Source organism: Oncorhynchus mykiss, chromosome 21 (genome assembly GCF_057628025.1).
Source record: "Oncorhynchus mykiss isolate SJ-2025 chromosome 21, ASM5762802v1, whole genome shotgun sequence".
Taxonomy (NCBI): Eukaryota; Metazoa; Chordata; class Actinopteri; order Salmoniformes; family Salmonidae; genus Oncorhynchus; species Oncorhynchus mykiss.
The window spans coordinates 19,776,954-19,794,040 of record NC_143042.1 but is presented as its reverse complement, the minus strand read 5'-3'; the positions used below and the strand labels follow the sequence as shown (position 1 = coordinate 19,794,040).

Here is a 17,087-nt window from a genome sequence, read left to right as displayed (position 1 = left end):
CTGTAGACTGACATTTCCTTTAAATAGAGGATCACTGGAAACGTGATTCAGAACAGAATACACACACACACACACACGCGCACAGGCACAGGCCCGCACTTACACACATATCCAGATAAGCTTTAGCTTACTGTATCACAAGTGCATTCAAAAAAGCAAATCGCTACACCTGCAATAACATCTGCTAAATTTGGATTTGAAAAGGAAGCTGGAAACCCAAGCATTCTAAGTTAATCCTCCTTCAAATTAAAAGTCAGTAAAACCTCACCGTCCGATGAGGAAGTGTGGCAGAGCGATGATGAATGTTCCCACTGCCATCAGTACACAGCCCATGGCTATGATCTTGGGCCGATGCAGCTTTGCACCAAAGTAACTCACGAATGCTATCACCAACAGGTTACCTGGTAGGGGGACAGACAGACACAGAATTAGTGTGTTCTAAGTTGCCATTTCAGTTCTCAAATTGACAAATCTGATGAATCGAGATTCAATTCACAAATTGGAAAAGTAAAATGCATTTTCACATAAGAGTTTTTCTGTTTACAACTCTATTTCGATTCCATTCCTGAATGGATTCTTGAATTGTCGAGTTGACATGGAACTGACCCCAGCTCTGACACAATGGTCTGCTTGAATTTATTCTCAATCACAATGCCTAATTCCTCTCATTGATGTAAGTGTGTTGTCATGGTGAGTTTCAACATAGTGGCACCGTTGGTTTCCTAATTCCCACTATAGAGTGATTACTCATGAAACCCAGACAAAAAAAAGGACATTGTTGACATATATTTGACATTTGTATCTAAAAGCATAATTTAGAAATAATTCATCAAAGTTGGTATATTTCTGACATTTTAGCCTCCCTTAAGACTGTAGATGTTACAAAGCAAAAATTGGTGCCATGTGAAGCTTTACCGCTTGCTCTGTAATATGAGTAGTATTCTGATTGCAGTATACAAAAATGTATTCGGCAAATGTTCCAATATATTGTTGAAAATAATATACAGTGCATTTGGAAAGAATTCAGATCCATTGACTTTTCCCACATTTTGTTAGGTTACAGCCTTATTCTAAAATGTATTAAATTGTCTTTTTCCTCATCAAACTACACACAATACCCCATAATAACAAAGCAAAAACTATTTTTTACTCAGTACTTTGTTGACACACCTTTGGCAGCGATTACAGAATCAATTCTTCTTGGGTATGACACTACAAGCTTGGCACACCCTGTATTTGGGGAGTTTCTCCCATTCTTCTATGCATATCCTCTCAAGTTATTTCAGGTTGGATGGGGAGCATTGCTGCACAGCTATTTTCAGGTCTCTCCAGAGATGTTCAATCAGGTTCAAGTCCGGGCTCTGGCTGAGCCACTCAAGGACATTCAGAGACTTGTCCAGAAGCCACTCCTGCATTGTCTTGGCTGTGTGCTTAGGGTCGTTGTCCTGTTGGAAGGTGAACCTTCGCCCCAGTCTGAGGTCCTGAGCACTCTGGAGCAGGTTTTCATCAAGGATCTCTCTGTACTTTGCTCAGTTCACCTTTGCGTCGATCCTGACTAATCTTTTTTTTATTTAATCAATTTTAGAATAAGGCTGTAATATAACAAAATGCGGGGTCTGTACTCTACGGGCATATCAAAGTTCCAGAGTTGGATCTCTGCTAGTTTTAAAGTTATGGCCCATTTAATAAAGAGAAAATGGCAAAGTAGGCAATGTAACCAACACAGCCCTCCTTTTACTTATAGGGTGACCACTTGGAATCCATTTTCACATTCACTCTGTTGGTAATGCTTACAAATTGAATCATAAGAAAAGAAGAACCCTCCAAATCGAATGACCAAGGGCCAATTGAATGACTGTGCCGTGGCCTGGATAGAGAGAGAGGAGGGTTGGGGGTTGGGGTAGAGTGAGAGAGGGGGGGGGGGTGTGAGTGAGTGAGTGAGTGAGTGAGAAAGGGGGGAAGTTGAGAGAGGGAAACAGAGGGGGGGAGAGAGAGAGAGAGGGAGAGAGAGAGAGAGAGAGAGAGAGAGAGAGAGAGAATGTGGGTAGTGGAGGAGAGTGGTGGGCAATAAAAACTTTAATGAGGTAAACAAAAAGCAGTCATTTCATGATGGAACCAATTGTTGTTTTTCAAGGATGGATGGATGACGTCCATTCCTTAAGGACCTCCAGCCGCTCTCATTATTAAGGGGAGTGAGTAGGCTATTCTCCAAGGGTGCTGGATTTGGGAAGTACCACTTCAGAAACCTGCTGTAGAATGTCTAAACTTCTTAACTCCAGAAATAACTGCTCTCTGACTAAGGCAAACCTAGCACTTGGAAATGCCAGATAATGACACTTTAATTGTGCCCCTTCGTTAGTTTAAAATACTGCTTAAGGAAAATAACTGTTTTGATTGTGCTATTATGCTGAAAACACCTGAACTGATGATCTCTGACCGTAAATGTGTTGATTTTTTCCTTCATCCATTTAGAATACTGTGTGGACTAGAATAACTGCTTTGTTTGTTGTTCAGAGTACATCCTGCTATTAGAGAGTGGTTAAATACAGAAAGGACTTTGAGGCTAGTCTATGGAGCTCTCCTGAGATGCTTCAGCACTTTTCTCTCTCCCTGTGGCTGGGGGCATTGGAGCCATGGCAAGAGGCACACAGCAAATCCTACAGCAGGCTTCTCCTGGTTTCCATCTACTCTACACAGAAAGGCTCGAGGCGAGCGGAAGAGTGGAAAAAAAAGATAACGAATGTAAAATATACTTTGTCCGTGAAATGTACATAGGAGGTCTGGAGGTGTGTTTTGGGTCATTGTCCTGTCAAAAAACAAATGATAGACCCACTAAGAGCAAACCAGATGGGATGGCTGCAGAATGCTGTGGTAGCCATGTTGATTAAGTGTGCCTTGAATTCTAAATAAATCACTGAGTGTCACCAGCAAAGCACCCTCCACACCATCACACCCCCTCCTCCATGCTTCATGGTGGGAATCACACATGCGGAGATCATCTGTTCACCTACTCTGCATCTCAGAAAGACACGGCGGTTGGAACCAAAAATCTCAAATTTGGACTCATCAGACCAAAGGACAGATTTCCACCAGTCTAATGTCCATTGCTCATGTTTCTTGGCCCAATCAAGTCTCTTCTTATTATCGGTGTCCTTTAGTAGTGGTTTCTTTGCAGCAATTCGACCATGAAGGCCTGATTCACACAGTCTCCTTTGAATAGTTGATGTTGAGATGTGAATGTTACTTGAACTCTGTGAAGCATTTATTTCGGCTGCAATTTCTGAGGCTGGTAACTTGAATGAACGTATCTTCTGCAGCAGAGGTAACTCTGGGTCTTCCTGTCTTGTGGCGGTCCTCATGAGAGCCAGTTTCATCATAGCGCTTGATGGTTTTTGCGACTGACATTTTCCGGATTGACTGACCTTCATGTCTTAAAGTAATGATGGATTGTCATTTCTCTTTCCTTATTTGAGCTGTTCTTGCCATAATATGGACTTAGTCTTTTACCAAATAGGGCTATCTTCTGTATACCACCCCTACCTTGTCACAAAACAACTGATTGGCTCAAACGCATTAAGAAGGAAAACAATTCCACAAATTAACTTTTAACAAGGTGCACCTGTTAATTGAAATGCATTCCAGGTGATTACCTCATGAAGAGTGTGCAAAGCTGTCATCAAGCCAAAGGATGGTTACTTTGAAGAATCTCAAATATAAAATATATTTGTATTTGTTCAACACTTTTTTGGTTACTACATGATTCCATATGTGTTATTTAAGAATTTTGATGTCTTCACTATTATTTTAAATAGTAAAAGAGTGAGTAGGTGTGTCCAAACTTTTGACTGGTACTGTATTTAAAAATATATATATTATATATACATTACCCAAACAATATATGGGGGATTGGAAATTAGGCAGACAATTACATTGATGGAAGCCACAAGCTGATCTTATTGTTTTTGTTGCCAAGCTGAGCGTAGGGCAGCATGGTAAAAAAAATGCAGTACTTATTGCTCATCTGATATTTCTTAATTTCTAGTTTTTTGGGGGCTAGAAACATAAGCATTTCACTGCACATGCGATAACATCTGCAAATATGTGTATGCGATTTGACAGTTTCTCAAAGAAGGCACAATGGTAAGTTTGATAAGATTTCTGTAGAGGTGTAGGCAGAATGTGTTTCAGTGACTTTCAAACCAAAAAAAATGCATGCCGCCTATAGCGAGTGCCAAACACTGGCCGCACATTCTGCAAGATTGATTGTCTATTCAAACAATTTAAAAGTACAGTCTTCAGCCAACACTTCTAATCAAAAGACAAATTGTTGTTCGATATCTTGTTTATCAGTAAATTATGGTGTTTAGATCTCTTGCCTTAGAATAGACTCTGAGATTAAATAGACTATGATGTCGCCCTCTTACCTCACAGCATTACTGTGGCCTACCCATAATGTCAAATATTTTAAGTAGGCTACCGTTCTATATACACTTTTCAGCATGGTGCGCTATTGAATGAACGATAGATAAATGGTAGTCTAATATTTGTTCTGTAGCGGGAATAAACCAGTCATGTCAGAAAAGGAGAGACGCCGTACAATATGATGATGATTTAGGCTTATATAATAAAAGTAAAATAATTATATTAAGCTACATGCTGCTATGCAATCTTCTTACCAACAGCAAATGCATCTGTTTTATCATTAGGCCCACATGATAATGTTTTTATTATTCCCGTGCATCAAACACCATTTCCCCCATAAGAACAATATTTGCTTGCAATACAACTGATCAACCACTAGAAGTTGTGCGTACAAATGGTCTGAGCTGTACTTGGAGATACGCACACTTTCCCGCAAGATGGATAAATACCAACCTTTGTGGGAAATCTGGAGCATACAAGGTTTAGAGTTTTTTGTGCACACACACACACACATTTGATAAATGAGGCCCTGATGACTTCCTAGAAGGCCTAGGTGACCCATTCATTCATTCACATCGCTTCTCTTTCACAACAACATGGATAGAACGGAAGCCCAAAATAGCCCTGGGGATGAGGACGAGGTGAGGACATGGGGATGGAGACCTGTGACGCAGACACTTACTTACCTATCTCAAAGCTCCCGTCGATGACGCCTGTTAGGTAACTGGGGATGTCAAAGCGCCTCTCCAGCTGGGTTATTGTGCTCTTCATGTAGCTGCCAGACAAGGCCTTGGCAAAGTAGGCAAACGATAGGGCCACAAGGAACATCTGAAGAGCACGAGGAGAGGAAGAAAGGAGAGGGAGGTGGCAGAAAGTGAGAGATAAATTAAAGGGGATGGGGGGGGAAGAGATATTGCTTATTAATAATTAATACATATCAGATTGTACTCGGATTGTATCCAGAGTTTCATTGTCAGAGAGAGGGAGAGTTACCCTTGTGTTGCTCTGATGTACACCATGGCTGTACTTTTCATTGGCTCATTAGCCTATTTTAGCTCCTGCTATCACATTTCCTATTTAATATTCTAACTACATCATAGAAGCACAGAGAGGAGGATAGAAGAGGGAAAGGAAACGGGGGGATGGAGGCTGATAGGGAAGGCAGTGTATCTGTAACTACAGGGTATTGAGGAAGACAGGGACAAAGAGAGGATTAAGAGTCTACGTCAGACTTAAGACGGCTCCTTATGTGAGAGAACGGTGACTCAACCCTAGCAACTGATGAAAAAAGGATTGATTTTGACTAGGAGAAGGAACTTATACATTATGGATTGGCCTTCAGTCTTAGGGGGGAAAAGGTGCTATATAGAACCTAAAAAGGATCTTCGGCTGTCCCCATACGATAACCTACACGGATCCCAAAACGTTTTTTTCCTAGAACCCAAAAGGGTTCTACCTGGAACCAACAAGGGTTCTTTATGGAACCCAAAATGGTTCTACCTGGAACCCAAAAGGCTTTTACCTGGAACCAAAAAGAGTGAAGAACCCAGTGTAGGTCTCAGTCTGTTTCTGTTCTCCTTATGGAACTGTTGTGCCAAACATGTTTGGCGTGACAATTAGTGACAAGGTGTTGGCAAGATAGCACAGGCAGATTGGGGTCTAGGCTAGGAAAGATGAGCTCTAGTATTCATTGCATCAGTCTTCCCACTCTGGGCCACTCACGACTAGCAACACCTACTCATTGTGAGAGATTAGGTTTGTCTTCTCACAGCGGCACGTCCACATTCCCATGGGTTTTTCCACATCAAAGACTAGCCCAGGAAACTACACGGTACACAAATATAAACGCAACATGTTGGTCCATTGTTTATAAGCTGAAATAAAATCTCTTAGAAATTGTCCATACGCACAAAAATCTTATTTTTCTCAAATTCTGTGCATAAATCTGTTTACATTCGTGAGCATTTCTCCTTTGTCAAGATAATCCATCCACCTGACAGGTGTGGCATATCAAGAAGCTGATTAAACATCATGATAATTACACAGATGCACCTTGTGCTGGGGACAATAAAAGGCCACTCTAAAATGTTCAGTTTGGTCACACAACATAATGCCAGATATGTCTAAAGTTTTGAGTGAGCGTGCAAATCGGCATGCTGACTGCAGGAATGTCCACCAGAGCTGTTGCTAGAGAATGTAATGTTCATTTAGAGAATTTGGCAGTATGTTCCACCGGCCTCACAACCACAGACCATGTGTATGGCGTCGTGTGAGGGAGCGATTTTTCTGCTGTCAATATTGTGAACAGAGTGGCTGTGGAGTTATGGTATGGGCAGGTATAAGTTATGGACAATGATCAAAATTGCATTTTAGCAATGGCAATTTGAATGCACAAAAATACCGTGACGATATCCCGAGGCCCATTGTGTACCAGAAAGTACACATTCGCGTCACATACTCTCCTGTTAAATAGTCTACCAATACCAGTGGAAACAGTACGACGATATGCTAACGAGTAGAATATTGTGGTATTTATTTATCATAGCATTACAGCTCAAACCAACACCATAGAACCGTGAGCCAGACCGGCGGGCTAACTAACAATCCTGAGAAACTGACCTTTTTCAACTTTGAACATACTTTAACAAACAGTCTTATTTTAAGAGGCTTAGACACCATTGTTTCATGTAGCTTTAATCCTGAAGAATAACAAGCTGCTACTCTCTGATCTCTGGATATAAATCCTTTGTGTCAGGGGAAAGGACGTTTTTAGGCGATTACAAGGCCCACTCCTTGATTTAAAAAAACAACAAATTGCTACCCCTGGCTGCCAATAGGTTTGCTATAAAGCTGTGGGATGGGGTTTCAAAATCGGTTGAAGACTCAGTGTTAATTTCGTCAACTAAAATAGTGACTAAAATATTCATCAAACACCTTTTTTTTCAGTGCCAGTTGACGAGACAATGACTGACTAAATAGAGCCAGAAAAACTAGAAGTAAACTAAAATGATTTTTCATTTCAGTTTACTAAAACGAGACAAAATTATCTCTGTGACTAACATCTGGCTACTAAGTGTGGACTGGATAAGAGTTTTTGGAGAGATTGAGAGCTTTTGAATAATAATCACAATTAATATTAGCAGCACAGATGCTCAGTTCTGTTAAGCAGTGGGAAGGATGTGTCACACCCAGCAAACACAGCCTACATCAAGCTGGTGAGCTGCTGGGGAGAAAGCGATGAGAGTGGGCAGAAGTGCAGACAGGCTCCGCTCCGGCTCCATTTATACACAAGGCGCAGGTGACTCTCTTGCTTCACTTTAGCTAACCAGTCACCACCATTTAGCTACCCTTTGCCTGGTTAAGAAACACACACTGCTTTATGAAATAAAAAATCAATAGCAGCATTGAGTTTAATAGTAAAACAACAGTATTTTCTCTCCCTTGAGCAGGCTATAGAAAAGTAGGCTCTTTGAATTTGTAGTATTGCTGAACCCTCCCACTTTCACACTGCATTTCATATTCCTGAGAATATTCCTGAGAGAAAATGGCTTGATTATAGCCCTTAGCTACTGTTCAAAGGACATGACCCATATTTCTTTACCTTTATTTAACTAGGCAAGTCAGTTAAGAACAAATTCTTATTTTCAATGACGGCCTAGGAACAGTGGGTTAACTGCCTGTTCAGGGGCAGAACGACAGATTAGTACCTTGTCAGCTCGGGGATTTGATCTTGCAACCTTCCGGTTACTAGTCCAACGCTCTAACCACTAGGCTACCCTGCCGCCCCACTGCTACATTTTTTTCTGTCCACTACGCTATATCTGACTGGGTAAATAACTTTATTTTGAGTTAATGTGGACCCAGTGGCTCAGACTTGAACACTTGGACCAGGACTCAGACTTCAGCCATAGGGACTCATGACTCGGACTTGATCCGTAGCTTACGCCTGCCCATACCATAACCCCACACCACCACAATGGCGCACTCTGTTCACAACATTGACATCAGAAAACCACCCGCCCACACAATGCCATACACGTGGTCTGCGGTTGTGAGGCCGGTTGGACATACTGCTAAATTCTCTAAAATGACATTGGAGGTGGCTTATGGTAGAGAAATTAACATTCAATTCTCTGGCGGACATTCCTGCAGTCACCATGCCAATTGCACACTCCCTCAAAACTTGAGACATCTGTCGCATTCTGTTGTGTGACAAAACTGCACATTTTAGAGTAGCCTTTTATTGTCCCCAGCACTAATATGAGTCTAATATATTAGTATTTGTTGCCTACTCCATACATTTTTACGAAACAGTATGTTCTAAATTGTATGTAGTATGATAAGTACACAGTGTGCAGTTTTAGTAATAGTAATAGGCAAGACAGATTTCGTACACGGCTATGGACGGTCAGCCTTTGCATCCACTGTGTCTATGAATTTGAGAGTGGCTCCAACATTTCCCCAGGCCCATTCCCTCAGCTTGCCTATCAAAATGGCAGTTTTTATCAAAGAGATCCAGAAAGAACCATCTGACTTGTTCCTAATGTGCTCTGTTGAGAGAGCAACGTCAGTCACTTTTCCTGTTTCACTATGGCAACAATGTTCGTTGGCAGGTATTGGATTGACTGACATACTTTCCAGAGTGCTTCAGGAGAAAACAACAGAAATCCATCACCCGAGAGGGTAGAACTGAACTAATATCCTTGGGATATGGACCACTACATTGGCTCTCTCCGGATATATTGTCCCCGTCCATACAGTCAGCGGGGTTCTCCGTTCATTGTGGGGACAGGAAGAAGGAACTTTCCGGTAAACACAGAGGTGGAGGAGTATGTCTCATGATGAACAACATGGTGTGATTGTGGTAACGTACAGGAATACCCAATCTGGAATACCTCATCATCAAATTCCGACCACATCAGCTCCCAAGATAATTTTTGGGGGTTATATTCACTGCCTTGTATATTCCTCCCCCTGAAACAGCAGGGAGCAGGTCTCGAACCCTCCACCTTCTAGCCCGAGGTCCGGCGCGCTATCGACTGTGCCGCAAAAGCATGCTCGAGCGGCAGAGGCGATTTTCGCACTTATAAACCCAGGGTCGTTACACTACTCCCTCCTTTCAAAGAGCGCGTCCTCAAGCTAGCTTGCGACTCTACGTCTTACAGGAACGCGCTCACCGGCCAAGCACACGCACTGTCGTGGATGCAAGGTCCGATCCCACTTCTGACACCAATGTAATGAAACAGCGGGTAGCAGGTCTCGAACCCTCCACCTTCTAGCCCGAGGTCCGGCGCGCTATCGTTTTTCTCATTTTGTCTGTCATAGTTGAAATGTACCTATGATGAAAATTACAGGCCTCTCTCGTCTTTTTAAGTGGGAGAACTTGCACAACTGGTGGCTGACAAAATACTTTTTTGCCCCACTGTAGCTAGGTAGCTACAATAATTATTAGCCCGCTAACTAGCTCCATAGCTAGATATGTAGATATATTATGGTTTTTTTATTTATCTGTGATAGCTACGATTCCTAAAAATAGTATGCCTGCTGGCTGTTGATTGCACCCTGAAGCCTTGTACAATTTCCTTCCATTCATGATTCCTTTTTTTGTGCTGAAGGGTAATCGTTACTTGGGGAAGACGAGGACGAAGAGGATGAGATTGAAATGGAGGAGCCGGAGGAAGTTGAGAAGCCACCACATGATGCTGATGCCTCTCAGCCAAGCTTTTGGAAGGTAAATGTCAGGTAAATGGAAGGTAAATGTCAATGATGTATTATTATTATTATGTACTATTAGGCAGGGGTGAAAGTAAATGTAACTTATTCCCGGTATGGGACCTCCTATTTGCACATGCACTTCTTTAGAATCCCCATTCATTTAATTAGATTTCAATGGGTCTAATAGTCAAGATTTGTCATTTAAGTTTTACAATGTATTAGGCTACCTTTTAATGTGGCATAAACACAACCAGTCATGATGTTTACATTGGATTGTCATTACTTCAAGAGGCTCATGTAGGCTACCTGCGCACAGTACTCAGCGAAAATGATTCTTAAGCCTCGTTTAGATATTTTTCTGCCTCTAATTTCTGACATTTGGTAGGCTATTTGTCAGTCAAATTATCTATAATTAGATACATGTTGCTTCTCTTCTGTCAATACTTGATGCTCATCTAGAATACTACATAAAGCCTTGTTAACCAGAATGATGTCATAAATCGATAGAATGATCAATGCATCATCAACAATCTAGTTGACATCGGTAAAGTCTTCCCTTTCATTTCTGATTCTCTCACAGAGCAAGGACATTCAGGGACCAGGGGACCAAATTACATCACTTGGAGCAGTTTTAATAAAATGAAAAGCTGTGAAAACGATCCAACATGTTTCTGATATTATTTCAGTTCGTCTTGGATGCATACAGTTAGCTTTTATGCCGCTGAAAGAAACTGCACGTTTTGGATACACAACAGGTCCTTAAGTGCGCATTCGCATTCTCTCAAGATGCTGAAAGAAAGAAATCATATTTACTGTCAGTAACACTAAAATCTACAGTTGTGAATATTATAATAGGCTACATGTGAGGCCTACAGTCAGTGTCCAGACTTAAGTTACTATTCCGACTATTAGGCTATTCCAAATATTAGGCTAATCATTCTGGCATCTATACAGTGCAATTTGATAAGCGCAAAAGAAACATCACTTACAAAACACCAAAAAGCATTATGAATGACATTCATTAGGCCCAAACAAATCTTATAACCTATATTGATGCGTAGACTGCTGTCAGCGCACGTCTCAGGCTCGACCACTCATCTCTGCCTTGGCAAAAATGGCTCTTTATCATCAAACCACACCGCATTTTGGAGAGCATTCCACAAGTTTTCAAGTCTATTCGCAAATGTTTCATGCAACTGACGTGCAGTAATAACAAATAGTGTAATAGCCTACAGTTGTCTTCTAATCTATGTTTTAATTATTGTGATAGGCTCATGTTCTACCTGTACAGCGTACCCGCACTATTTATTTTGACGCTACGCCGTATTGGACCATTCCGGCTAACTTTCACCCCTGCCTATACATAAATTAGGTATATATTTTTGTAAATACTCTCTTCTCTCTCACCTCTCTCTCTCCAGGACACTGTGGTGGACTGTCAGCTCTCAGACCTTTGTGAGGAGGACGACACTATAGACATGTCACCTGAGCTCCAGAGTGACAAGGATAGGCAGGGGCTGGAGAGATTGAACAACATGCTACTGAGGCTGTAAACAGGGCTGAGGGACAATCACACCCTTACAGGACACATGCATAGATATACATGCCATACATAGCTAGGTACTAGTAAAGTGTATGCTAGTCTTCACCCAGCTCAGATTGTCACTGGTCATTTCCCCGATCTTGAATGATTTTTAATTCTGACTCTTCGAGTATTAGACTATAGGCCTAGAGGAACTTATGTAAGAAGAAACTGTTAAAGACCATCATTGTTATTTTAGTGTATTCCTTATTCTCATAATATTTTGTAATTCCAGTTCAATTTTGATGACAATATCCCTGAGATGAATGTTGTATAAAATGCCATGGTTATGAAAGGATGATGTAACTTGCACCTTGTTTTCAGGTTTGAATAAGACAATGTACCCCTTTATCCTTATTCTTTCAATAAAGTTAGTTTTATTAATATCATATTATTTGTGTATGTCTTTATCAAATGTAAGATTATATGCCATTTGTAATATGTTTTAATGCATATACAGTGGATGCGGAAAGTATTCAGACCCATTGACTTTTTGGGTCTGTTACGTTACAACCTTATTTTACAATTTATTAAAATGTTGTTTTTTCTCTCTCATCAATCTACACACAATACTCCATAATGACAAAGCAAAAACAGGTTTTCAGAATTTTTGCAAATGCATAAAAAAAACGGAAATATCACATTTACATAAGTATTCAGACCCTTTACTAAGTACTTTTGTTGAAGCACCTTTGGCAGTGATAACATCCTCGAATCTTCTTGGGAATGACGCCACAAGCTTGGGACACCTCTATTTGTGGAGTTTCTCCCATTCTTCTCTGCAGATCCTCTCAAGCTCTGTCAGATTGGATGGGGGGGGGGGGGGGACTTTCAAGTCACTCCAGAGATGTTCGATTGGATTTAAATCCGGGCTCTGGCTGGGCCTCTGAAGGACATTCAGAGACTTGTCCAGGAGCCAATACTGCATTGTCTTGGCTGTATGCTTACGGTCGTTGTCCTGTTGGAAGGTGAACCTTCACCCCCCTGAGCGCTCTGGAACAGGTTTTCATCAAGGATCTCTGTACTTTGCTCGGTTCATCTTTCCCTCAATCCTAATTAGTCTTCCAGTCCCCGCCGCTGAGAAACATTCCCACAGCATGATGCTGCCAATACCATCCTTCACAGTTGGGATTGTACCAGGTTTCCTCCAGACGTCACGCTTGGCATTCAGGCCAGAGTTCAATCTTGGTTTCATCAGACCAGATAATCTGGTTTCTCAAGGTCTGAGACTCTTTAAGTGCCTTTTGGCAAACTCCAAGCGGGCTGTCATGTGCCTTTCACTGAGGAGTGGCTTCCGTCTGGCAACTCTATCATAAAGGCCTGATTGGTGGAGTGCTGCAGAGATGGTTGTCTTTCTGCAAGGTTCTCCCATCTCCACAGAGGAACTAGAGCTCTGTCAGAGTGACCATTGGGTTCTTGGTCACCTCACTGACCAAGGCCCTTCTCCCCCGATTGCTCATTTTGGCCGGAAAGCCAGCTCTAGGAAGAGTTCCAAACTTATTCCATTTAAGAATGATGGAGGCCACCGTGTTCTTGGGGACCTTCAATACAGCTGCCATTTTTTGGTACCCTTCCCCAGATCTGTGCCTCGACGCAATCCTGTCTCGCAATTCTACAGACAATTCCTTCGACCTCATGGCTTGGTTTTTGCTCTGACATGCACTGTCAACAGTGGGACCTTCTATAGACAGGTGTGTGCCTTTCCAAATCCTGTTCAATCAATTGAATTTACCAGAGGTGGACTCCAATCAAGTTGAAGAAACATCTCAATGGAAACAAGAGCTAAATGTTTCGTCTCATAGCAAAAGGTCTGAATACTTACAGTACCAGTCAAAAGTTTGGGCACACCTACTCATTCAAGGGTTTTTCTTTATATTTACTATTTTCTACATTGTAGAATAATAGTGAAGACATCAAAACTATTAAATAACAGATATGGAATCATGTTGTAACCAAACAAGTGTTAAACAAATCAAAATATATTTCATATTTGAGATTCTTTGCCTTGATGACAGCTTTGCACACTTGACATTCTCTCAACCAGCTTCACCTGGAATGCTTTTCCAACAGTCTTGAAGGATTTCCCACATATGCTGAGTACTTGTTGGCTGCTTTTCCTTCACTCTGCGGTCAAACTCATCTCAATTTGTTGGAGGTCGGGTGATTGTGGAGGCCAGGTCATCTGATGCAGCATTCCATCACTCTCCTTCGTGGTCAAATAGCCCTTACACAGCATGGAGGTGCGTTGGGCCATTGTCCTGTTGAAACACAAATTATAGTCCCACTAAGCACAAACCAGATGGAATGGCGTATCATTGTGTAAAACGTGCCTTGAATTCTAAATATATCACATACATTGTCACCAGCAAAGCACCCCCACACCTCCTCCTCCATGCTTCACGGTGGGAACTCCATAAAAATAAAAATAAATATCACATTTGGACTTATCAGACCAAAGGACAGATTTCCACCAGTCTAATGTCCATTGCTCGTGTTTCTTGGCCCAAGAAAGTCTCTTCTTATTATTGGTGTCCTTTAGTTGTGGTTTCTTTGCAGCAATTTGACCATGACGGCCTGATTCATGCAGTCTCCTCTGAACAATTGATGTTGAGATGTGTCTGTTACTTGAACTCTGTGAAGCATTTATTTGTATCGCAAATTCCGAGGCTGGTAGCTATAATGAACTTATCCTCTACAGCAGAGGTAACTCTGGATCTTCCTTTCCTGTGGTGGTCCTCTTGAGAGCCAGTTTTATCATAGTGCTTGATGGTTTCTGTGACAGCACTTGAAGAAACATTCAAAGTTCTTGACATTTTCCGGATCGACTGACCTTCATGTCTTCAAGTAATGATAGACTGTCGTTTCTATTTGCTTATTTGAGCTGTTCTTGCCATAATATGGACTTTGTCTTTTACCACCCCTACCTTGTCACAACACAACTGATTGACTCAAACGCATTAAGAAGGAAATAAAATCTACAAATGGACTTTCAACAAGGCGCACCTGTTAATTGAAATGCATTCCAGGTGACTACCTTATGAAGCTGGTTGAGAGAATGCCAAGAGACGGATTACCCCAGATGTGCACTCAGACCATGCACGGCCCAACTGGCAAATGTCTTCATGGACATTTTCAACCTCTCCATGACTGAGTCTGTAATACCTACATGTTTCCAGCAGACCACTGTGCCCAAGAAAGCGAAGGTAACCTGCCTAGATGACTACCCCCCGTAGCACTCGGTAGCCATGAAGTGCTTTATAAGGCTGGTCATTGCTCACATCAACACCATCATCCCAGAAACGCTAGACCCAATTCGAAGGGTCGTTCGGGTTAGTAAGGGTTTGGCCAGCTGGAATGTCCTTGTCCCATTGCGCTCTAGTGACTCCTTGTGGCGGCCGGGCGCATGCACGCTGACTTCGGTCGCCACCTGTACGTTGTTTCCTCCGATACATTGGTGCGGCTGGCTTCTGGATTAAGCTAGCAGTGTGTTAAGAAGCAGTGTGGCTTGGCAGGGTCGTGGTTCAGAGGACGCATGGCTCTTGACCTTCGCCTCTTCTGAGTCCGTATGGGAGTTGCAGCGATGGGACAAGACTAACTACCAATTGGATATCATGAATTTGGGGAGAAAAAGACAAAAAGTAACCAATTATTATTATTAAAAAAGGAAAAAGGCTGCTCTCGCTGCTACCGCACAGCAAGCAGTAAGGTAGGTAGCCTAGTGGTTAGAGCATTAGGCCAGTAAAAAATCTGTCATTCTGCCCCTGAACAAGGCAGTTAACCCATTGTTCCGAGGCTGTCGTTGATTGACTGTAACTTTGTCAAATAAGCACTAATCGGAGAAATCCCTTATCTGTCGCACAATTTTGCTGCTAACCTTGTGCAACAGCAAGCCTTTTCCTTTTGGACAAAAATGGCAAGAATATGGAGAGTTATGAAGTTATGAAAACTGTATGTTTTGCAAATGTTGAACTTACAATATGGCTACTAATACTATAAAAGCTAAATCAAAGTCCAAGTATACAGATTTGACGATATTCTTGTAGAAAAATGTAATTTCAATGTGAATGCGTCCTTCACGATTTGCCCAAATTACCTGGGTGACTTCACACTAAATGTCATGTAACTTGCTCATACTTCAAGTTATCAGTCTGAAATGTTGCACATACACTGCTGCTCTCTTGTGGACACCATCAGAATTACAGATGGTGCTAGAGAAAAAAAAATGTTTTTTTCTTTGTATTTTCTTCTACCAGATCTATTGTGTTATATTCTCCTACATTCAATTCACATTTCCACAAATGTCAAAGTGTTTCCTTTAAAATGGTACCAAGATTATGCATATCCTTGCTTCAGGGCCTGAGCTACAGGCAGTTAGATTTGGGTATGTCATTTTAGGCAAACATTTTTAAAAAAGGGGGCTATCCCTAATACCCTGACTACACCACTCGCGTAGTCTGCGCGAGCGTTGCAAAATAAATTTAGAAATCTATATTATTCTATTATTGCACCCACACTGCTCGTGCTCGTCAACGAGCGTCTGCGTTGCCAAGGGCTAAAGTAGAAGTCAGTTCTATTTGTGACGCAGATCGCGATGCAGATCGCTGTGCCTCACCCATCTCCTCATTGGTTTATAGAAGGAGATACCCACGTGCCATCTCCTCATTGGTTATACCCACGTGGGTGTTTGAAAGACGAACTGTGTTGTTGGTCGTTGTGGTAATACTATGAAGGTTTAGGTGCCAATCACCATATAAGTTCAAAGAAGAAAAAGCCTAGAATGAGGAGAGATGACTAGAAACGATTCGGTTGACCGTTTTATGTGTGGATTAATTGTCGGAGTAGAGGACCTTGGGCATTTCTGGTAAAACAACAACTCAATGTTTATATCCCAGGACAAATTAGCTAGCAACAACAAGCTAGCTAAATGGGACAAATTAGCTAGCAACAACAAGCTATCTAAATAGGACAAATAAGCTAGCAAGTGCAAGCCATCTAGCTAAATTGCCAAAAATGTGTAATGCTTTTCGACCTGTCAGAGTTTGTTTTGATATTTTAACCTGCATGTCGTGATCACGTTTGGTGTAGGGGGACAAAACAAATTTATGCACGATGGCGGTTTGGGTTCCGTGTAAGAGTTTATTAATAGCTTGTTAGTAAGCACTTCATGGTAAGGTGTTGTATTCGGCACATGACCAATAACATTTGATTTGATCATGGACCAGCAAGCTGCCTGCTTTAACAACCTTTTCTCCCGAGCACATTTTCCAAACATCCACGGCCCTGCTTTTCCAAACATACCAGCGCATCTCCCAGCCACATGCCCCACTCCTTGGTGGATCCGTGAGGCCGTGCCGCCAACCAACGATTC

General features: G+C 41.8%; 1 protein-coding gene across 1 annotated transcript in view; it reads right to left on the bottom strand.

Moving 5' to 3' along the window:
* LOC110501054 (solute carrier organic anion transporter family member 1C1) overlaps nt 1–17,087 on the bottom strand; it is a 65,968-nt gene that overhangs the window by 34,541 nt on the left and 14,340 nt on the right. Inside the window, exons 3-4 of the mRNA XM_036957579.2 lie at nt 5,109–5,250; nt 269–401 (exon numbers count right to left, since the gene is read on the bottom strand). Of these exons, the coding sequence (XP_036813474.2) occupies nt 269–401; nt 5,109–5,250 (275 nt within the window). The remainder of the gene's footprint in view (nt 1–268; nt 402–5,108; nt 5,251–17,087) is intronic.